Source organism: Vanellus vanellus, assembly GCF_965231255.1.
Source record: "Vanellus vanellus genome assembly, chromosome: 12".
Lineage (NCBI taxonomy): Eukaryota > Metazoa > Chordata > Aves > Charadriiformes > Charadriidae > Vanellus > Vanellus vanellus.
In genome coordinates this window covers 11,098,431-11,123,531 of record NC_138917.1, presented here as the reverse complement: position 1 = coordinate 11,123,531, position 25,101 = coordinate 11,098,431, and the positions used below count along the sequence as shown (strand labels likewise).

The window sequence follows — 25,101 nt, the reverse complement described above, 5'->3', positions numbered from 1 at the left end:
ATTTACAGTCACACAGTTCTTGCCTTTCGATAAAGTTTCCTCCCGTTGTACGGGAGAGCCTGACCTCCTTTGTGCTCGGTGGAAGCAGTTTCCTAGTTCCAAGCAGTTGCTTTACATACGCTAATTTGCTTTTTCAGGTCTACCATGTAGTATGTTTTACTTTATTCTCAATTTCAGCTGGTGAAAACGAGAGATGCTGGACAGCTGCAGTCAAGCTTAGAGCGGCTGTCGTAAGGAAACACCAGAAGACCCAGAGGTCCAAGGAGACAGGACCGGGCAGCAGAGCCAATGCTCCTGGTACCAACCAGCTCAGCTTTTCCCGATGCGGTACCCAGGGCAGCACACTCTGGAGAGTTTCTCTGAATCATTTTCTCACAGTGAAATTTTAAGTATGGAACTGCAATGACCCTGGGAATACAGACTCCAGGCTCTTTCCCTTTGGAATATGAGAAGTTCATAATCTTTCCCATCAGTCAAATTTTAATATTCACCATTACTGTGATGAACATTAGAACATACTGCGAGCACATACATAAAAGTAAAAACAGAAACAAAATACACCACCCCCCCCAAAAACCAAAACAAAATTAAAAAGCCAAATCTATCCACTTGACCATCCATCTTAAAAGTACTAAAGAAGCCACAAGTAAAAAAAAAATAAAGAAAATGTATCAACACACTATTGTAAACTGATGGACTTTCTCCTCTTTAAGCAACTACTGAAATGCATTTAGTGAACAGTGTGAAGTGGGAGAGATGAGAGACCACCACCCAGGCTTGCCCACATACAGACACACGCATGCACACAACCCAGAAGCACAGAGAGAAACAGGATTAGAGATTTATTTCTGAAAAAAATCAAATACAGAAGTGAATTCACAAGAAAAAACAAAATCTGGTTCACCATATCATCTTGACTTTTTTATAAAAAAGTAAAGCATGTGTTAATTTAAATAATGAGAAATCCTAACAAGGAATTAAATTCTACTCCCATCACTCTCTATTTGATAAACAGAGAGGCATAAACAAAAGCAGGTAAAGTGCACAGACTGAAATCCTCACATAAACTCCTGCAAAAACCATTAAAATTTAGGGTGCGTCCAGTCCACTTCTGTCTTTCTTTTTAAATACAACAATGTTTTCATTGCCATTTTATAAATGGAATTGTGCAGTCTGTTAGGAGTTTCACTTAAACAAGAATACAGATTAACAAAAATACAGATTAGCTAATCAGTGCTGCGTCCAATTGTTGCAGGGAAGTTTAGCTTTATCTTCTAAACAAAGATTAACGAGTCTAATGAGAATTTATCATAGGCTAGGACGCAAAAGGGAACAGCAGAGAAGGGAAGGGATTTATGTGAGAACCTGAGTAGAACACTTGACTCGTGGAGGGAGTTTTATTAGTTTGGTTTTACATATGATGATAGAACTTTTAAAAAAAACAAAACAACAACAAAAAAAAAAACCAAAAAACAGATACCAACCCATTTCCTGCTTTTGAGTTGCCTTTGCTGTCCGTGCTGAGCTGAGAAAGGACATAGTGAGGAGCTTTGGCACTGTCGGCATCAAATATATCCATGTTGGACTCTTCACAATCTCGACGTTTGATCCCTGGCCTCTGCTTTGGATTTCGTTTGCGTGATTTACGTGGCACCTCAGTGTTATCATTGTAGGAACTGGTACTCATGTTACTGAAGTTGGAGGGTGAATCCTCCATCCACATACTGCAGCTCTGTTCTGACTCCAATCCACACCCCTCATCCTGGCAGGACATCCGACTGTTGTCCAGCAAGTCCTCAGGTGGTGGCGAGATGTACAGGACTGTGTGTCTCTTCGGCGTTGACTGCTGCTGCTGGACTGTGTTACTGGTTAACTGCTTTTCACTTACCCCTCTGTTACTTACCCCCACGGCTGAGGAGCAGCTCTCCACTTGCATAGCCTTGCTGTCGGTGACTGAGGTAGAGTAAATGGTAGGACTGGAAGAGGTGGTAAAGGAGCTGCAAGCACCGCCCATGGAGGAAGAGGAAGGAGCTGAAGAAGCATCTGCGGTGTATAATTCAGAAGTAAATACAAGATACACGGTTCTGTGTGTGCTGGCTATAGCAGTCCCATTGAAATAAAGTGATTTATTAACTGATTTCTTTCCCCCAACAAATATTTGGAATTTGGTAAGTTTTAGAATGTAGATGCTTAAAGCAATACAGCCTAACCAATACAGTACTTTGGAAATGTCCAAATAAGACTTAGTATGATCCACTGTAATCAACTTTTTTAAAACTTAATGTTAATTCATAAAAATGGCTGCAAGTAAACAGAGCTTTCAATGCCTCAGCTGGACTAATTATTTGTGTAGAAGCCATTTCATCTAAAATAATGGAAGCCCCAGTGCAAAATGCATATAATCCACATTCAATGCCAATTAAACAATTTATTGTCAGAAATTTTTATTTTTGAAAAAGACGGGACTGTGCTTAGCCACAAAATATTAAAATAAGTTTCTAACCTATGAAGCAGAGAACTACAGGTCATTTTTAATGCAGACACTCCCTGCTTCAGAGGCAAATCCTGGAATAAAAATATGAGAAAATAAATGAGAAAAAGAGCTGCTGATTATTCCATCATAAATGAGAAATAAAATATAAAATCAACTGAGTTGGTAGGCAAAATGGAACTGGTATCAGTCACTATGATGTAGCTGTTTATTCTGAAGGTTCAGAACAGGGATGAAATATCTGTATTGGCGACATGCTGATACAAGAAGACATGAAATTTCTGTAATTTGACTCTTTCCAGTCACTGAGACTGATTTCTCTCAGACTTTATTAGCTGAGTCCCTTATGCGTACAGAGACAGCTTGGGACAGACCTCTGAAAAATTAATATTAAGCAGGATATTTTAAACAATGTCATTGTCACTTCTCCAGAGTTCACACAGATCAATCTGTTTTCAAAACATGAAAGGACAGCTAAATGATTAAAACAAAACCCTGAAGATTTCTGGAGAACACCATAATCATTTCCACTGAAGAATTTTAATGGACAGATCAGTTGAAAACGTAGGCTAAAACATTTGAGAGGAAGCAGTATGGACAAACATAGGCTTCTCTATTTATTTAAATCAGCTGTAGCTCACTGAGGAATAAAGTAACTGAATTTTATATTCAGATTTAAACTTCCTAGGGGGGAGATGCTACCTTCTGTATTTCTGCACTGCTGACCACACCTTACACAATAAACCAGAGCCACAGAAATAATCTAATTTTGGAATCAAATTGTACATAATATACATATGTAATTATACAATATGTTTGTTCAGCTAGTTACTAGTGTCGTAGAGGTAATACCTATTATTAAGAGGAACACAATGTTTTCCTTTTTGTTGTTTGGGATTTTCTTAAAATCCGGAATGTTCTATTAATTTCTCAAGTCTAAAAGGTTTAGAGGTAGTTGAACTATTTTATCCAGTTTAAACTATTTAAAAGTAACAGAATAAAGTATGTTCAGCCATGATATATATATATATTTAACTAACAACAAAACTTAGCAAACCTTCCTATAAATCAGCCTCCTTGTGATTACCAGTGGGTATCAATGACTGATGACAAAGTATTTTTAAACTGTTACTGTTTCTTACAGCTTTTCTGTGCTAAATTAATTTAAAAGTAAACCTACACGAGTTCAGATTGTAAAATTTAGTAGTGGTCATTACAGTTTATCAATAAACTACTCTGCTTTTATCTTCATAGGAAGTCCCTTTCCAAACTTCCCAGTGAACCAGGCGCAGATGAATGATACCAGTTCCATTTTCCAGTTTGTTCTTTGGCAAATATAGTGGCTGAAATTGGAAAATTCAGTCACTTAGAACTGCATTCCAATTTAAAGGCAAATTTATCCTTTCAATATCATGCATTAATGCAATGCTTTTTTCAAAAACATTTATAGGATTGGCAAGAACTATTAAATCTAGATATTAATTTCAGTGACAATATTTAAGAGCTGATTTGCAGCCACTTTGAGTTGAGAAAGATCGGTGCTACTTGGGATGTTTACTTTGTTTTCTTAAATTAGAATTAGTTTCCATTCACCATTATACACTCAAACAGAAAGAAATAGAAATATGCAGCATGCATACAGCATATATGCTGCATGCAAGTGTTTGCAAACGGAATACATGGAGCACACAGCAGGAATGCTGCAGAACTGGATTACTGAACAGCAGTATTTCACCCATTTAAAATCAATTCTTTTAACAGATGAAACCAAGTATCATGCACAGTACAACACAGTGTATGTATGGCTCGTGTTTGCCTGTCCATGACAAAGACTTTGACAAATAAGTAATTACATACATTGAACCAGGTAGCAGGGCTCTAGAATTGGAAGACTTTTCCTCCAAGAGTTGAATATCAAAGACTTATCTTTTTGCAGCAAATATTGTAAATGTTTTAGAATGTATAAGAAAAAACTTAAAGTGACAATCCATACACAGGTCTCCATTGGAACAGGTATGCCAAAGACTGATCATACCCTGCATATCAAATGGTTCAATGCATACCCTGCCCAGAAATGCAACAATTGTACTTTCCCCTCACTTTCCTAAGAAAAAAATAAATACATCACTAAACAGAATACTTTTCAGCATAAAGCTAAATGAGCTGGCAACGGTATCATTTTTGGGTGCAGCATTTTGCAATATTTAAGTTGTTCTCATTATTGCTATCCAAAACAATTTCTCCTCCAGGTTTTTTCCTAGAAGTTAAAAAGCATGTATGTGTATGAATATGTGTGTATGTTTTTCCTTTATACATTTAAAAAGGAAAGAAATACTGTCCATTATAAATTCATTATACTCTCCATTTATCAGCGACATCTGTCTTTAGCCTTATATATGTTTAAATGAATGTCATTACCATCCATAAACATGCAAGAGTTTTAAAGTATGTACAGGCCAGTGTCTTCTCTATTATAATAATTAAAAATATGTGAGAAAGCATGACAAATATTACAGCTAATAAAATAAACTGGCTATATTAGGACAATCAAATAGACAAATTTAAAATCTATTTTGGGGGATAAACTAGTAATTGCTTTAGTAACGTTTTAACTTAGACAAATACTAAGAAACTTAGTAAAATTTATGTTTTATCACAGGGTCTGCAGGACTTTAGCCAACTCATCTTCCTTTGAACTAATAAATAAACAGGGCCAACCAAATAAGAATTCACAAAGTCACTATAACGAATAAACCACTATATGTTTTACATGGCTCCCGTTTTGGTTTACCAATTTATTTTAAAGCCAGTGACAACACCTGCGTATCTGATACTCAAAGGAGATCTCTTGGTTGAATATGCTACAGTTTGGGAAAAAAAAAAAAGTTTAAAATAAAGTTTTCAGTTATTCAAACTTGAATGGTATTGCTTTAAAAGGTGACAGTATTTTGCATTTCCTGGTTTGGAGGACTCAAATTATCCCCAACATGCAGATAATAAACAAAATATAACCAGTGGAGATTCAGTGTGAGCGCTGTACCTGGTCACTGGTCTGTCAAGTTAAGAGTGGAAACATACACACGCCTTTCCCAGTTTGAGCATTTCTTTTATTTGAAGTTAATTTCTTTAGACACATATTAATGGGAATTGTTACAGGTGGCTCTTTCATTTTCAATTTAACAGTGCTTGCAATGACAAATATATAGTTTAAGTGAGTATGTACATTTTGAAATATAAGACTGAATATATTTTAATACAGCCTCAAAATAAAAATTGCTTTCAGAGCAACAACACTGAATAGAAGCCAAGTGCATGTTATGGCAAGTATGCAGCCACAATATTATAAATGAAACGTGCACCAGCATTACAAGGTGTTTCTTTTCTTTTTTCTTAATTAAAAAAATGAGAGAGAAAAGAAAACTACTTCTATATTAGAACAACTTTGATCACTGTTGAAACTAAACCTCCTGAATCTATACATTGCCATCACTGTAACATGTGAGGTAGCTGACATAAGTAATTCTGAATCTGTTGCCTGTTCTACAAGGGTTTTTTTCCTCTAAGAGAGGCAGAATGATATCAAACAGTTCAGCATAAGTTAGCCTTGATTCTGTTTTGGACATCATAATTTACCCATCAATAACAAGCAATTCTGTAACGTGTAAATGGAAGACATAAAATAAGCAAGAACTAAGTGGTTAGTGCCAGAGTTCAGACTGCAAATAAAGATAACCAATTACTCCGCACTACCCTTAGGAAGACTAAATTTCAAAGCAATTCCAGTTGTTCATGATACCAGTCATTTGTACACTTGCTTCCCAGAAAGTCTAAAAGGTGTCTACCACTCCCAAACATTTATCTCACTTTCAGGGAGTGAACAGAATTACATTCACAACCAAGAGACTGAATAATTCAGGTTCCTTCTGAAAACAAAAAGCAGCCAAAAAGCAGGCAGTAGAAGGAGGGATGCAACACGCATGGGGAACAAATGCATGCTGCTAAAAATCACAGGCTAATATAATATTACAGACTAAGGGAACACACAGCAAAGAGCATCCCCATGAGCAAATCAGTGCAGTCTTTTTCTTTTCAATAACATAGCATTGTACAAATAAAATTTATTACCTCCTGAGTTAGCAACTAAGGCAATGATATATATTTCTGTATCCTATTATCTTGTTAAGTCAAATAAGGCATTCAGCCTCTAAAAAAAGGTCTGAAAAGCAGGAGAAAGAAAAAAAATTTAAAAAAAATCACTACTTGGCATTGAGGGAGTCTTGTCTTTAGATAACACTTAGGCGGAGCCAACCCTGAAATCCTTGTTCATTCTTTCCAAAGAGATCCTTAAATATAACAAGGATTACCAAGTTCTCAGAAAGAAATAAACAGTGTCCTGATGACTTTTTTTTTTTTTTTAATTGCAGCTGGAGTGCAAAGCAAGTCATTTCCCAGACTGGAAAGCTTAAGATGGCAAACACAAATAAATGGGAGATATTTTTGGGTTTACAAGTTTTTCAGCCACCTGTGCATGAACAGCCAGGACTAGCAAAAAACCATTAGAGAACTTGCCTTTTTCTCAGTACCTAACTTGCATCCCATGCAACCCCCTATACTATGTTCAGAAAACAATTAAGTGTCAAAAATGAAAACTCAACACACAGGGAGAGGTTTAGGTGGTGTAATAAGCTTAATATATGAAGTATACCCATTTATTAAATTTATTAGTTTATCTAACATGTCATGTTCTTGATAAGACTGTTGTATGTTAATTGGTTTATTTGAACCACTGGACACAGAGAACAATTTCAGAACAAAACCAGAAGGATACTATGTGCAAAATTTCCACCATCAAACCTTGTGTTGCCAAAGGTTTTAAAGGTAATAACCAGAACTTACAAAGTGGCTGCAAACCTGCTTTCAACACCTCACATGCCAAACTTGAGTTTCTACTTTTCTTCTTCTTGTATTACTGATGTAATGTCAAAAACTTTTCCAAAAAGTTTAGTTTCAAATCAGTATCAATCCACTATTTAGAAATAAAACAAAAAAAATTTAAAAAAAAGGAAAGAAAGAAAAGAGACTTATGAAGAAGTCTGAAAACAAGACCGACCTATACCCTGGGTGAGATTGGATGGGTTAAGTGTCTCTGGCACTATTTGTCTTCACTATTGACAGACACTGTCACACAACCCACCACTCGATGCCTGTCTCTGAATGGCGAAGCTAGAATGCAAGTTAAGTGTATTAATAGAGAAAAAAACTAGCATCCCAGCAAATATAATAAAGCAATCCAATTCACCAGTTATTAAAAACACTCAGATTCAAGATAGGTAGGTTAATTTAATTTACATTAAGCCCAACAGTGTAAATTCCCCTTACATTCACATGCTGAACACCAAGCAGTGCATTATACTTTGGGTAAATACATGAATCAATCTGTTTTTGTTATAAATTACATCCATTATTAAATTAACACTCAAGTTTAGGCATCTAAGTAGAACTTTTATTGGTGGCTCACATACACCAATTCCACGTATCTTAGATCCTTCCCCACTCGAAGAGATAACCAGCTGCATACAAGCAAGTCAGAACTCTAGGACCCTCAGCTGCTCTCTTCAAGCTCTACCTGTCATCTCCTCAGCTCCCTCCATAGCCCGGTACCCTAAAAGACTGTACAGTGATGTCAGGATTGATGGATCTGACAAAGAACACTTCCATTTAAGAAACAGATTATTTCGTTCTTTAGATACACAGGTGTTGTGTTTTTTTTTTTCCTGAGAAATTAAGAACTCCTCTTGGCCTTCGTGAAGTCTTTGATGCTGCTACTGCAAAGAGGTGCCCAAATATAACAGTACAATAAGACTGTTCTCTTTTTGCCCTTCACTGGCTTGTTTTTTCATTAAGGAACAGGGAATTCTCTTGTCCGGAAGTAATACTCAATCCTTTTTGATGTAAGAACAGGAGCCACTTAATGTAAGAAATTACCATAAAAAAATCTCTCAGAATGATAAAACAGCTTGTGTTTGACTGAGCAGTTCTGGAAAATTTGGTTTACTGACTATATGAGATTCAGGAAGACTGATATTAAGATTAATTTGGAAAAAAAAGAGATGATCTAGAGTACGTCTATATAATCCTGTATAGGTAATTGTAAGGAAGCTCTGCTCCCTGCAGAGGAGCAGGTATGCACTCAACGCACACACAGTCCCATACAACTACAATGTTTGAACCGAATTTGCAGAGAACACGTTGTCTAAAAAGTTCCCATAAAATGGAAATAGTAGAAGAAATCTTTTTATTTTGCATTTCCCAGCGATGACTTCTCACCAGCAGACAGTTCAGAACAATGAAGGAACCTCTCCACCGCCCCTGACCGTACCTAATCACAGCCCAGCCTCTCCCAGAGCAACGCAATTAGCTCCACCATAGTTCTTTGGGGCACACACTACTGCCAGGAGTATTCCTTAAACTTGTCTACTCTATGTTAGTGCTAACAAGCCAGAGCACTGTACAGCACCCGGAAGACGCATTTTTAAAGAGCATTAGGATCTGGTTTAAATTAATTCTGCAAGAAAGAAGTATTTGACACATGACTGAAGCAAGCACACTGCAGACAGAAATCCCTGGAAGACATCCTCGTAGGAAATTACAGGAAGGCATTTCCAACTGGGAGGGTGGTGGGAAGGGGAAGGGAAAAGCCTACAAAGAAATGGAAGTTTTTACAGGCACTGGAGATCAACTACAAAGAAGGATCTTTTTTTTCTGATAATTTGTTTACAACATGCACTTATAAGCCCAGGATAACAGACTTAGTAGCAGCACTGATATCCCCTTTGAAATTTCTGGTAATTATTTCTGTATCAACAGGAAAAACTGACTAATGACACCAGGAAGGATGATAAATTGACAAAATATTTTCATTAAAAATAAAAATCAAGAAGCCTGATTATCTACTCAGGAAAAAAAAACCAAACTAAAACACCCACTCACACATCTCCATTTTGAAGCTTTATTAGAATCTTTAGCTTGAGAATGACAAAAAAGCCTTATCTTGGCAGTGGAAAACACAACCCATACCCCCTAGCACCTGGTCTCTACCCCACAGATGATTCAAATATTTGTATCCATTTCTCTACAGTAGCAATTGAGAAGCAAAGCCTTGTTTTCATAATTAAAGTGACCAAAACCACTTATAGCAAGTATTTCAATAACAACTCTCATCAAAAAAGCCAATTACTCTAGTTTGTCCCTTTAGTTAAAGAGGAGCACAAAATTGGCATGATCACAAAAAGGTAAAACTTCTATCATTTACCAAATATCTTCCCAGGATACATAGATGTTTTGGAGTAGAAAAATTCAACACATCACAGATTAATGGTATCCAAATATGAAGAACGCAAAGAGAGTTCTGTAAATACACTTCAGTGGCATAAAAACTGTTCCACTTTTGTTACAGCAAGAACGGAGAATTCAATTTGAGATAAGAACTGAAAACTGTCAGAATGGAAATGATGCAGGAAATACTATCCTGGGGAGCAACACAAAAAATATGGAAAAATATATATTCGCCTCTGTGGAAGTTGAAGAGCAGCTTAAGAAATCAGCAACAAGCTGAAAAAGCGCATTTCAAGACCTGCTACAGAAAGAATGAACAGATGATAAGCAGAAAAGCAAGGAAGTTTCTCTAACAGTTTTCTTCACTGGGGTTCAGAGGGTTTGAGCATTCCTGTTACTGCAGATAAAAGATGAAAATGCAATGCTTGTTTAAAGGACGTGGTCGAAAATACTGCTGAACCATCCCCAAAAGACAGAACAAGGTGTTGACCTACTAACTAGAAAGACAGCTTTGAGAAAGGACTTAAATTAGCAGTGTGAATTTTAAGCATTTGAAGCACTTGTTCAATGTCTTGATCAACGCGAAAAAATTGTTCAACCTTTAAGAGCCAACTGAAAAGAATCAAGCACCTCTCCTTGTAACTGGAGCCTAAAAATATTATGTAGAAGGCATTATTAAAGCTTCAGGCACATTTACTTCATATAAGAAATCTCCAGGCTCAGCCTACAATGACATTTCTCAGCATGACACCCTCATGCATTTCAAGAGTCTAGAAGATGATTCATATTTAATGTGTTTATGGTACCGCACCAGGCAAAATCCTCCTTTTCCTGTCCCTTGAACAAAGACACTTGTAATTCAAATAGCAAGCACAGAAAACAGTTTCTAGCAGTAAAAGCAGATCCTTTTCCTCCCTTCTGCTTTCCAGAAGAATAACAGAATTAGAAGCTTGAGATAGCAGCTTAGGTTGTGAACATCGCAGCTCAAAATCCTAGAGTTCTATTAAATTATACTTGCCTGTTTGATATTCAGAGAGTGGGTAATACCTCTTTTGTCTGGATTAATGAATGAGATACACATTTATTAACAAATTAATGAAAATCCAATCAGCAACATTTGATATTAATACTCTTTAAACTGTTCTGTAAATCACGAAACAAAATTCCAATGGTAGAACTAGAAGTCTGCCCCTGCAAGGTCATCACTGCTAAAAACAGCCCATCCTGCTCCTCCAAAAAAAACCAGAAGTTAACTGCAGCAATATATATTTCTCACTTATAATGTGATTTATATGGAACAAAACCTCACAGCAAAGTGACTCAAGTAAGTTGAACTTCAGCCAGATACTACCTTAGTCTGTGTTTTGGGAAGCAAATAACAAACTGTGTTAACTATTACAGGAGCAGCAAAAAGCTCTCACCACTTCAGATCATTCCCTGTAATGTAAGCCTCTCATTATCAAGAGTAATCATATCTGCAACGGACTTCTACATACAGTGTTGCTAGCAGCATTTCAAATTAGCCCTTCCTTTTAGAAACGAGTGACAGTACCTACAATGCTATGGAGACTGAACTACCATTTCCCTATCGTTTCCAAAAAAAGTAAGGTTTTAGAGCAAGTAAGAGCTGACATAAATTTTTTTTTTAAAAAAAGAGAGAGACTTGCACAAAACAAGGGAAAGATTTCAGATACAGAAACACTAGGTTGCAAAAGTTCCTCTTCAACCTATCACCTGTACAGTGTCAGCTCCTTGAAAATGTGCCTATAGTCTGCTATTAAGGACTTGATTTATGCAAATGAATGGTTAGTCTTGGTCTTTTAAAATGTAAGTGCAAAACACATATTTATGTTTTCCTGTATAAGCATACAGACATGCACAAAGCCCAGGCTGATTTTCCTCTTACTTTTCTGTTAAGAAATCAGAGCCCAGCTCAGCCAGACTTCTCATTACTACAAGAGGTTGGATGACAAGGTTGAAAACACGGTAGCAACTTTTCAAAGACACTATAGCAATCCTAAAACAATTATAGAAAATAGTGAAATATGACACACCCTTTTCTAGAAACATGGTACGGCTACAGCAAGAATGCAGCCGAAACACTTGTGTCCTATTCTCTTAAGACAGCGGAGAGATTTGGGTGCAGAAGAAACACACAGCTACCTCAATGAAAAGCAAAAGTGCTCCTGGGATTCAGGAAGTCAACTGAGAACACTGGAGAATGCTCCTGCTCCAAGGCAGCTGTGCACTGTGGGTACCAGCATCAGTTCAGCAGTGCTGAGTTCAAGACGGCTTGGAGGAGGAATCCTGATCAGGCAACACACAGCAGAAATTTGGGGGAAGGTGTGGGGGGCTATAAGTATAAAACAGTCCACTGAGATCCACTGCAAACAGTAAATTCACCTCTCCTACCCCCACCTACCTACAACTTTTGTAGAGATTGATGTTCCTTCCTCTGTTCTACAATACATGTAGTTTCTTTAAAGGATGTGGTAGAGGACAGGAGAAAATACAAACTAAAACCCCACTAAGACGTTACGCTAAAACTATCTGGCCAAAATACCAGAAGTGACTGGCATTCATGACTGACATGACTTCATTGGCCAAAATGCTGAAGTTGAGCCTTCCGTGATGCCTATGGGAGTCAGCCACCCATTCCCCTGTAACAGAACCAGCAATGTTGCTTTGGGCTGGGGCTCACGTCTCCTTACATGTATACACAGCACAACTCACTGTTGAACTGTCCTGGTGATCACAATTATGTGTTTATAAAAGACCAAGGTTCAATTGTTCTTGCCCTCACTGTAGTGGAAAGTGACATAAGCAATGAAAACAAAACTAGTCTTTGCTCTCTTTGGGGTTTTCTGGTTGGATGGCTAGGTGTTTTGGGTTTTTTAAGAAAATTTTTAACAACTTGGAGAACTGTAGTTGCTTATGCTTAATACTTCTGATCTTGATTTTAAAAGCACCCAGAAACTCAAGTGTCTTGTCACAACACTGATGAAAGCTCTCCAAAGCCACAGTTCAGTAAGCAATTTAAACCAGCACAAACTGACAGCCATTGAGAGAAACTAGCTCCACCTTTTCTGACTGCTCTTTCTTCCCCACTTTAGTCCTCTCCTTGTGCAGACCCGCAGTGAACCCATCTGGGATAACTCGAACCTGGAACAGGTCTTTGATCCAACGCACTGGGCAGCACATACTTGAAAAGCTCTTCTTTCAGCAGCTTAAAGTCTTTGTGAAACTACACTCTCTCTGACATTGAAAAGTGTTCTTAATTGAACAAGTAGGTCTCCTTTCAGTGTTACAAAAAAATCTCAACACTATTTTTTGAAGTTTTTCATTCAAGAAAATTGTGCTGCAGTTTAACCCAAACACAGCTAACATTATTCTTATGTTTTTTTAAAAGGAACTGGACTGGCTGTTAGCAGACACTAAATACCTGGAGGTAACAGACATTTAGTTCCATTCAAGTTTTTAAGTCTTTTCTGTTAGATACAGAATTAATTAGCAGTTCATGTCTATCTGTGGATTTAGAGTGTAACAGGGTTTGTGGGATTTCTTTATTCGGTTGTTTTTAAGGTACATGTTTCTGCAGGATTTGGTTGCTGCTATGTCTTTGAACCAAACTGACCATTAAGTATCTTGATTTTACAAATATATGCCCAATTTTTTTTTTAATAAGTGATATAAAAATATCAAATCCATTCAGTATCATAAATAAAAACATCAAATTCTTTCAACGACTGAAGTTCCACTGTGCACAGTTAAATCCACAGGTTGTCTCAGAAGAGGTCTGGCAAAACATGAATGGTGAGCAGTGCTGTAAAGTTTCTCTGACAAGTATACAAAGGCTTCAGTTTCTGATCAGGATTCCTGTACCATGCAAATCTGGGAAACATTCTCACACAAACATTTAATGCATATGAACTCACAGAGAGAAATAAGAATGCAGCTATCTGAATCCTCACCTTAAATATATACATTTTTCTCAAGCAACAATTTAAGGCCAATTAGGAAAGTGGATCATGACCTTGTAAGAAATACGGGGATCAAATTATGTAAGAAAACCCTTATCCAATGAAGAAAGATGCATCAATCATGAGCATGATCATTTTCCCTCTTTTTCCTCATTGCACAGATGTTTACTGATATACACAAATTACTGACAAGAGTTCCAGGTGCAAACCAGCACTAAGGCTAACCTCACAGATCAGAGCTTTGCCCTTAAATCCTCACTTTTTTACGTTTAATGAAGATCAATAACAGAGTCTTTAGACTAAAGACTCTGTCATGACTGAGAGTAAGATAAAGATGAAGATAAAAAGGTCATGTCTCATTTTTATATGGTGTCAATTAGAAAAATAACTAATTTAAACTCATCAGTTTATAAAAGTGCCATCCTGACATATATTATATTCTTATGTATCTGAGAATTTTGTAATACATTACAATAGAGAGCTATGTGCGAATGGAGTTTAAATACTAAGCTTCCTCAGGCTTCAAAAGGAAAACATGACCTTTCTTCATGCTTACAGTTTGGTAAAAGCTTCATGGCCCAAAATGTGATCTCCCATTCCATTTTTTATCCTGGCTAGAATTCACTGTTTTACAGTCAGTCAGCATTGTGCCTTAGTTCCAAATTGGTATTTATTACCTCTGCAGGCAGAGTGCATTCTAGGAGTTAACAGGCCTGTGCTGCATAGTAACAGAACAGCAAAACAGTTAACTTATTTCTTATGAAGATACATATGTGAAATACAGTAACCATTAATATAGAATACCTGATAATTTGGATCGCCCAGTTTAACTTATATTACCTAAATTCTCCTAGAATGAACTCTGCTACTTCTCCACAAGCTCTTTTTTTACAGTCAAAACTTTGCCAGCACTGTTCATGTTGGCCAGAACGTTACAAACCTTAACAACACAACTAAATAAATAAGAATGCTTACCAGCAGCAACTACAGCCGGAGGCGGCGAACCTGCCTCGCCACCACTTGTTTGGCTCATGGATGCTACAGATGTTTCTCTGGAAGGTGGTAGCTGCAGCTCCTTTGGGAGAAGGTCATAGACAGATTCTGTGGAACAAAAAGATTTAATTAAAAGTTTATTTCTATTCTGTAAGAGAAAGAAATAAAGTTTCTGCCTAAAAGATATGAACTATAATCCAGCCTTTTCAGAACCTTTTGAAAAGTTACAGTAAGCGCTTGGAGATCTTAACATCATGGAATAAAGTTATTTCAGAAAACCAACAAACCACGAAAACATTGATACACATTCTCAAGACCAAAACAAAAGGACACAAACTTGTTCAAACAAAGAAATAATTCATGAACTTCCACAGAAACTGTACTCATTCAGAAAGAAAGGGCTGACAGCATGTACAACAAATCACGTGAGAATCAAAGACAAACCTGTTCTCAGAATTCAAACTGTGCAACTGACTTCCAAAGAGCCTAATTTAGTACCATCAGCTGCAGAACAGCCTATAAAGTCTTCCCATGTAATAAGTGCCGATTCTTGTTATGTAAGATCCTTTACTGTAATTTATCTGCAACATTTCTTTTTCATAGAATCATAGCATGGTTTGGGTTGGAAGGGACCTTAAAGATCATCTGGTTCCAACCCCCTGCCATGGGCAGGGACACCTCCCACTAGACCAGGTCGCTCAAAGCCCCATCCAGCCTAGTCTAGATGGGTTTTTTGCCTCAAACCCTCCCGTAAACTCACACAGATGCTCCAGAGAAAGCCATTTCCACTAACAAAATGCCTAGTGCCAATCTGTTTACAGCTCTTTGATATAACTGGGGCAGATCCTGTGCAGTAGTAGTACAAGCTCTAAGAAATTTTTTGTGATTTCACTATTGTGAACCACCTCTCTATTGTGGCCACCTCACAGCTACCTGACAGAGCTGCAGCAGCCAAGAAACAAGAAGTGAACGACCCCACGCTCAACCTGCTTCTCCACGCTTGCCGACGGTTCAACGCAAGTCCCCGTCTATGGTCTACTACACTACAGGCTACTTCGGAGTTCAGCCAGCACGAGCTCTCGCCGCACGCAGCAACTGAGAATGGATCACTGCGTGATCCGGAGAAAATAACTGCTCGGGCAGCAGCACACAGCTGCAAACATGCCTCTTCCAGGGGACACACCAAAGATGCACCATTTCAAACACCCCATTCAGAGACGTAAATCACCTAGATGAACAACTATATGCTGAATCAACAATTCTACACCACAAAACTTCAGGACATTCCTTTATATGTATTATTTTAGGTGCCCAAGACAGATATGGAAAACTCAATGTGCATTTTTTAAATTCTTTTTTCCCTTATGAAGCAACAACTATACTCAATTGATCCTAAAGTAAAATATATTTGTGCAGCAACTCCACAAAAATTAGAAAACCCACAGAGTTGTTAGCTAAAAAGCTTTATCCATATGAGGCCCTGTAATAAATGAAACACACTCAAGATAAATGCACAGTGACATACACTCTCAGCAACATATAACTGTATTAGAAACATAACACGTACCAAATGCTGATTATGCCACAAACCAGACCAGTCGCTGTATCGGGTAAGAGTACCAATACGCTCACCACAAAATGGTATTAAAAGAGCCCAAGAAAATTTTAATGCTGTTTACAGGATACTACTTGTCTGTTATGCACAAGGTCACAAGCAACTACCAGCAACGGCTGTGAACCAGCAGCAAGGTGTAACCTGAGGTAGCTCCGCAGCCTATCAAACTGCTTCCCACCTGCTGTAAGATGGGTTTTTTTAATTTACTTTACCTTTTTTTTAGCTACACCCACTTTTCAGGGAAATAACATGACAAATAAACAGAACAGCAATCTTTTTTTTTTTTATTTAAACTGATAATCAATATACTGGCAATCAGAGGTTGCAATCCAAATTGCAAAATATCTGCAGAGGTTTTCTGTAAGAGTTGCCCATAATACTGAGACAATGTACAAGTAAAATATTTTGAGACAGCTCAAGTTCACTAACCATAAATTCATAGTTTTATTCTTTGGAACGATCTGGGGGAAAAAAAAATAAATATTTATTTGAGCTTACTGAACATCTGAAAGGGTACAAAAGGCAAAGAGAACAGACAAACATTTGTTCATGTTTTACTTTTTTTACTTTTGCTCCTGTTTTACTATGAGGAACAGGTTTTACTATGGGAACAATGCATTAGCATTTCCCTCAAAGATGAGTTCCCTTTGCAAAATTAACTTTTTTCCTCAGCTATTAAGGCCTAATTTCTCACTCTTCTGAAATAGCAATTCGCAACACCATAAAACTGGCTTTCAAGGAAAAATAAATGAGACCAGTTTAAAACTGGTTATGTAAAGATATGGTTACAGTGATGCTTCTCATTTTATACTTCATTTACTTTTCCCAAAAAAAAGTTAGTCCTTTTGTAGTGATAACATATTACACTTTATTAAGCAGGAGTATCGTGTACTTTTTCTGTGTATGAGCACTTACGTAGTTTAAAGATACTCTAAATATTAGCCTTTATGAAAAAAGATGAATCATGCCTTTATTTTTCATCCTACATTTTTTAAGTTGCATGTGCATACAGACTTGAATCCAATCCAAAAATTAAAAACCAAACTAAATCCCATTAAAAATTCTTACTAGCCAAATACCATCTCCTTATGCCCAGGGTCTACCAAGGCACAATTCTGTTAAGACGGGAAAGGAGTGCAGAAAGTATAGGGGGAAAAAATCCATCAGCTAAACAATCAAAAAGAAGTTACACTGATATTTGAACAAGAACATCTGAGGAACGTGAAGGAAGTAGAGAACTTTTTTTTTATTATTGTATTGAATATACTTCTGCCAGTGAACCACAAGTGCTAAACTCATGGGAAAGAAATGCAATAGGTATTCACTCTTTGAACAGCAGGAACAAACAGGGTACTAGAAGACCAACTGTTACCTACTCTGCCTTGGGTAAAAAAATTTAAAAATCTACCAGTCAAGTTCTGGCTGGACCATCCACTGAAGAAGAGCAGAGAAGTTGTGCATTATCTGGCTTGCGAAAAGGAGCACATTTGAACTAACAGCATTTAAGACTCTGTGTAGTTGCGTTCACAGCTTTGACAGCAAGGAGGACAGCGTAAAATCCAGAACTGGGAAGCCAAGAAGCCCAATTACTATTTCAAATAGTCACTGTCAGGCGGTTTCTGCACTGGCACTACAGGGACAATACACTTTATCTACAGGTGTCATCGTAAATTCAAATCTGGCTTAATACATGGAAGCATTAGAGCGAGAACCCAATTAACGTACTTATGCTGACTGCTATCGGGGATTTTCAGTCTCAGTTCTCTCTTTAAGCTCTGAAGCCAGTCCTCATGTACAAAGCCCAGGGAAGTTATATAAAAGAAATAAACATGTGTTTGCACCTTTTTAAAAACAAGCCAGTCTAATTCCTGCTCCCAAGCCATGTCATGCCCTACAAGTACAGAAACGCAGCCAGCGCTGCATATTTTGCAGACGTTTGTTATTTGTCACACTGCATTCTGAGAAAGCTTCTGTGAACCACAAATACCCAAGCAGTTTTCAGAGAAAATGTTTACTTACTTGAATGGCTCCTGTAAGCTTGGCCACTGGCATAGCTATCAATACATCAAAAAATTCTCCAAATGAAACATGGCATTTGGAAACCATAAGATGTGTGTGGGTCTATTTTCTGCTGAACAACAAATTTGCTTCAAGATGAGCATCCTAATTCAAGAGACTGAGAATGGTACAGATTTTGTCCCAACAATGAAAAGCACAACACCAGCTGAAGAAAACCACCGTTACAACATGAGGGGGTGCTTCCCTACTTGACATCCTGGTACCTTTAAGTATTATTGCCCCTGCAGCCAGCAGTTTATACGACAGATCCAGACAGCAAGCCCTCATAAATGAGCACCAGCCTTTATTCTTGTTGGCACCGGTACCACTACCTACAGGAGGTGAGTAAAATCCAAGCTCACTTCTGTCGAAAAACTAGCCATAGGCAGATGTTGGGTGCTGGAGCAACTGCTGCACTGTATTTGCCACCCAAGGTATCTGTTGCAACCTCTCATATGGAAAATTATGCCCATTCAGCTTTGTTGACAAAAAGTGATTTTAGTTCAAAGTGCACCCTGCAACAAACTCTTCCAACTAAGCCACCTCCGAAACCCACACACTTCAGTGTGCCAGAGCTGGAAAGGCCGTTGCCTCTCGAGGAGTAGTAGCAACATTTAAAGGTGCTGCAGTCACTTGACTGAATATTCTTCTATGCCTAAGACACTGGAAACAACTCACCAAGTATTTCTGTTATGCAAATTGTTGAGTGACAGGCCCCAAAATGAGGGATCGTAACACAGCATGTGTGCATGTGCAGTTAAGCAGAGCAAGCTTTATATTTGTATGTATACGTGACATATATACATACACACATTTTCATTTCTTTCTGTTGTCTCTCAGGAAATCCTCTCTGAGGACAGAGCTGCTCATCATCATGATTCTGTCATGACTCGTAAGATATTTGGTATTAGATTTCAAAGCCTTATTTCCAAAACCTAAGTTATTAGGTAAGAGTGAGTTTTTCCTCTTTGGGTTGCTTGGTGGCTTTTTTTTGTTTGCTTAAGAAATTTATTTTTAACTCTCAAACATGACAAAGATTGTGTCAAGTTTGCTGCTTTAAAGGGATGCTCAAATCCAAAAATCCCACAGCCTATTTTTTTCTCAGGGAACACACAATTTTAGCAGTAATCCACAACAAGCACAATTACAATCTTTGTGAAAAATTCTAAAAATATGATAAAGAGAGGGAAGGAATAGCTAGCATTAGAATTGAAGCACATTCCCAAAGATCACAAGACCATTAAGAGCAAATCTTTAATTTCATGCTTCATTGATAAAAGACCAAACTACTTGAAACATGGTCTAAAATACACCACCCAGTTTTTATGCTGATACACTTGGATGCGAAACCTAAAACTGAAGATGCACCCTACACTCAGAAAATAAGCTGGCATTAGCCTTGACAGCTGTAAATATGAGAGGATGGAGCAAGCTAGTCGGAAGGAAGGGAACACTGGTATTAGGGAGTCACTGTAAGGTGCAGCCAAGAGAACAAATGTGGTGGAAAGGGAGAACAAAGCGCACCATGAAGCTTCAAAAGAGATAGCACGGCCCTGGCCACCTTCAATGCCTCCTCTGCCTGCTCAGTTCTCCAGGCCTACCTCCCCCTCTGCTCTCATGGCTCCCCATGACTTCCCTCCCATCCCAGCAGTGGGAGAAATACTGCATAAGAACGTCCCAAATATGGGGAGGTCTACTAGGTAGCACACAAGGAGGAAGAGAGATCAAAACAATGGGATTAAAACAGTGCAGGAGAGACGTGGACCTGTTGGAAGGAGTCCAGAGGAGGGCCACAAAAACGCTCAGAGGGCTGGAGCACCTCCCCTACGAGGACAGGCTGAGAGAATTGCCGTTGATCAGCCTGGAGAAAGGCGGCTCTGGGGAGACCTTACTGTGGCCTTTCAGTGATTAAAGGGGGCCTACAGGGAAGACAGGGACAGACTTTTTAGCAAGGGCTGTTGCAACAGGAGAAGAGGTGATGGTTTTAATCTAAAAGAGGATAAATTCAGAGTAGATATAAGGAAGAAAATTTTTACAATGAGGGTAGTAAAACACTGGAACCGAGCGTCCACCAGAGAGGTGGCAAATGCCCCATTCCTGGAAACATTCAAGGTCAGGTTGGATGGGGCACTGAGCAACCTGATTGAGTTGAAGATGTCCCTGCTCATTGCAGCGGGGTTGGAGTAAATGACCTTCAAAGGTCTCTTCCAACCCAAACTGTTCTATGATTCTATGAGCACATGGCAGAAGTTTAGGGTCAAATCCAGACTTTAAGAAAAAAAAGACAAAACAACTCCAGGCTTTTCTTCAGAACAGAGGTAGCTTCATATTCTAAAACACATCTTTAGTGAACTGGATTGCTAGGAGCCATCATTTCAACACTTCTCTGAGGAACCAGAAATTGTTTGGGTACCTTTAAGAAAACTTGCTGCAACAAACCTGCTCTTCACAAATCAGACTTCAAATGAAACTTTGTGTTTTCACCTAAACACAAGCCAATGTTTATATATGCTGCACTATAAATAGCATTAAAGCAAAAGCTGACAAATCCCAGAAAGATCAGAGTTGTGGCAAGGAAACTAATTCTTCTCCAGAGGATATAGTTTCCCTCCACGCCTGATACCATATTTAAATAGCTGAAGCTCCCTCCCCTATAGATCAGCTCACCTCCATCACCATGTTTTACACACATGTGCGCGCACACAGACACACTGAGTATATGTAATCTTCTGCTCCATTTTTGTTTATTCGTGTGGAAAACACCCATGACAAATAAAAGACATGTAAATGTAGTATTACACTTGAAGGCAAAAATAAAAATTCAGTATCACTACATATTTCTACCTAATCAGCAAGAAAAAAACAGGTAGACAGAATTCCTGTTTTCAGCAGCCACTATGCTGAATCAATTAGTCAAGTTTCAGCTGGCTGACAGCGCAAAGTGTCATGTAACTTATTGCTGACTTCAAATCCCCTTGACAAATGCACTAGTTGATCTCAAGTTTATGGTTTTTTTGCTAAAAGTAGCTCCATTTATACTCAACACCTCCCCTAAACGCATTTTCTTTCTCCATATAGGAAAGGACGAACACGCGTTTCAGGCTTACTGTTATTCTGAAATATAAACAAGATCAAGACACAAAGAAAATAAAATACTAATTATCAGTCAAGAGTCACACACACTCTTTTGCACATACAAACCTTCACCTGCATTCATGCAATCAGTTTTTAGACATCCTATTTACAATAAACTTCCAAATCTCCTATCTCCCCTCAAAATACCTCAACTAGGCTAACTAGATGAGCCCAGGCTTTGTAAATTCTACTACTGAAATCAAGGACACATGGGGACAGGCAGATTTAAAATATTTTTTTGTAAGCGTCAAATTTCTTCAACTGCCCTTTATCCGATTATCCTACCCCTATAATCTCTCATCTGAGATCAGCTGCTTGTAACTTTGATCTTCCTGCCAGTTATACTGACAGTTCAGAAAATTATATTTCACGTGGCTATACTGACCAGAAAAGCATCAAACTTCAGGTTAATATCCAACAACACAAAATTTTAAATCTGGGAAGGACAAGGTTTTGTTAGTGTACTGCTTGAAACTGCACGAAACATTCGGAAATGAAATATTAATGAAAAATAATCAAGTAATATGATACCGGACCTGCTTGTTATTGCAGCACATCAAAAACAGCGCACCCGGGCAAAACAAAGAGCATTCCATTACACTTGGCTATCAGCAGGAATCGGGCCAGCATCCAGTCTCAGGTGAAAGGTATTCACCACCACTTTTCCCAAAGAACTGCAAAAGCAGCAACAAATCCTGAAGATACACAAAAGGATATACAACACTGCTCGAAGGGATACTCACCTAGTATAAACTGCTACACAGAACTGAAATCAGTTCATTTTAAAGTAAAACAACTGAAGAAAAGCTATCTGTGAATGGGTTGGATGTATTACGATCGGTCTGCACAAAGATATATCCTTGGGCCAGCATATCTCTGGATCAGCCCCAGCAGGTGGTGGCAGGAGCTCTGTCTTTGAGGGGGAGAGAGAGGAGAGGCCTAGGAAGGATTCAGTCAAAATAACTCTGAGAAGGTAGGAAACAATGGGTGAAGCTGATCTGATGATATTATAGTGGAAGTGCAAAAGGCTGGTGGTTCGTGATGGCAAACTGAAATACGTAAGTGCTCCTCCTCTTATTTTGCTCACTTCACCTTAGTGCACAAACACAGTTGCCCCTTTTGTAGGAATGTTTTGAGATTTCTACATACAGAGTAACCAGGCTAAATTATAGGCATCTGGGCTTGCAGCAAAATCTAAGTACTCCAGCCTTTCCCCAGCACCACCAACAGAAAACACTATACTTAAACTTTAAAATCATTCTCATCATCATGATATCAAATGACCTTTCAGAAACACACCATGCCTTGTGACCAGCAACATTAGATTCCTCCTTACTAACTAGGAAACTGTGGTTCTATTTAGACTTTATTCTTAGGAACACAGCAGCTAAGCTTATGGAAGCAAAGTGAACACAACACAACTGCTGCCTGTTTGGGAGTGCTAAGACAACTGTAAGATTCTGTGAGAAGTCACTGCAGCTTTGGCCATGGGCCAAAGCAAGCCCTGCTTTTTCCAAAGTGTATATATTCTCACCGTGGAGAGTGCTCTCCCTCAAAACAGAAAATAATTCTCATTTCAGAATTTCAGATAACCTCCTATGGTCAGAACATCAGCTACTTTCAAGTAAAAGGTCTCTTGTTAAATAACACAAGTATAACGCTGAAATGGAGACAGATGTAACTTCAAGACAACGGAGGGCAGGAAGAGTAAAGAAAAGTAGTTTCCCCAAAATAGCTAATGAAAGTAGTTGCAAATAATCAGTTCAGTTGTAATGAAGCAAATCAAGTACACACGGGTCCAGTATTCCACCACATACAGCACTTCCCTGCAGCTACTCACGTTTAATGAATCTTGAATGACTTTTTGATTGCATCTACATCGGAATTTCAGCTATACAGATTAAGAACTGCGATTTCTAGTAATTTAGTGCCTCACTAACTCACATTGTGCTAGGACTGGTTCATGATGTTACAAAAGAACTTGCCTGTCCTTCTCAAACTTTTGTGAGGCGTTCTTAGCCTACCAACAAATTTAATTGAGATCCTTCTGGTTGGTTGACCAAAGAGCTTTTTCTTGTAACTCAGCACTTGTTGACACTGAGAGCACAGAAGATAAGGAAAACAGCAGAGAATACCCATTTCCAATGATGAATGCACAATGAATGCAGACATCCTCATTTTGCCAGTACCAACAAACACTTTAAAAGTTATGGGATGCTCTTTAGATATACCAATGATTTCCCTACACTTTGCTGTTCTGTACCAGAAAGAAAGCCATGCCACCCAGGACTTCCATGCATGGAAGCCAAGTTAAGAACCTGGAGAACCTGGAAAAGCAAACAAGGCCATACTAATGTAGAGGGAGACTGATATCACCATCGGAAAAGATCATCTACTTCAGACTGCTACAGGTCCACAGAAGCTTGCTACAGAATTAAGAGAGGAATATGCAGTAAAATAGCCATTTCTGCTTTTTAGGCATGCAATCCCCCCCCCCCCTTTTTTTATTTTTAGGTAATCAATGTAAATTCAGTAGAATTACAGGTTAACCCACCAACATTTCCCCACTACTTCAAGTGTTTTTTTGACAACACACAGTGAAGAACACAAAAAAGGAACCCAAGAAAGAAGCATTGCTTCTGCCTTTAGCTGAAGCCATCCTTCCACTGCACGTAACAGCCTCTAAATCAATTTCCGATCGTGATGTGGAAAATATCTTTTTTTTGCTACAGTTTTCCTCTTTAACAACAAAGATGTCAGACATCAACTTAACCTGGCTGCAGCTCCAGCTCCCACTTCAATGCCACTTCTCCAGGTTGTTCCACAGGCCCAGCCTTGAGGAATTCATTGAAATACAGCCCTGGCTCTCCCCCAGCCCACCTGTCTGTCTGTTCCGCCATGGTGACCTGGTCCTGTGACTTCACCCCCTCTAATGCTGGGCGCTTCAGCAGCACCACTTTTACCCCCACCCCTAGACTAAAAGATAATGACAGCCTTCCCACTCAACAGGCTATCATGTGGGAGAGCATGATCGATAAATGGGTGATGAAGAAAACCAGCCAAATTGCTTGCACTAGAAGCAGAGACAGGGCATTTTCCACTTGCAACTGGCATTTTTTGCCTTTAAGGGTAGGTACATCCTGGAAATCCCTTACCATTTCTATGACCTCATGAACAACAGCAGAGTTAATCCTTGTCTTTTAATAAGCTCCCTGCACTGAATGGCTGCCCATTTGATCCCCACTGATACTAGTCTCCTCAACATGTTTTAATACCCGTACAGATTTGGCTGCTTCTTCCAAACCCATTTCCTTGTTGGAGCACATGACAGTCACACCAGAGATTAGACAAAACCTTGGTGTACTCTTCTAATCAGCTGGCAGCACCCAAGCAGAAATATCCTCTAATGATGTACTCTAAGCTGATCAAAAAAAAACCAAGCAAGCAAACAGGCAGAGAGAGTTGTTTATATGGAACTAAGATTAAAAAACAAT

General features: G+C 38.5%; 1 protein-coding gene across 1 annotated transcript in view; it reads right to left on the bottom strand.

Moving 5' to 3' along the window:
• The window catches only part of NFAT5 (nuclear factor of activated T cells 5), a 68,168-nt gene that overhangs the window by 26,132 nt on the left and 16,935 nt on the right, over positions 1-25,101 (bottom strand). The window contains exons 2-3 of the mRNA XM_082489508.1: positions 14,782-14,907; positions 1,485-2,043 (exon numbers count right to left, since the gene is read on the bottom strand). Coding sequence (XP_082345634.1) covers positions 1,485-2,043; positions 14,782-14,907 — 685 coding nt within the window. The remainder of the gene's footprint in view (positions 1-1,484; positions 2,044-14,781; positions 14,908-25,101) is intronic.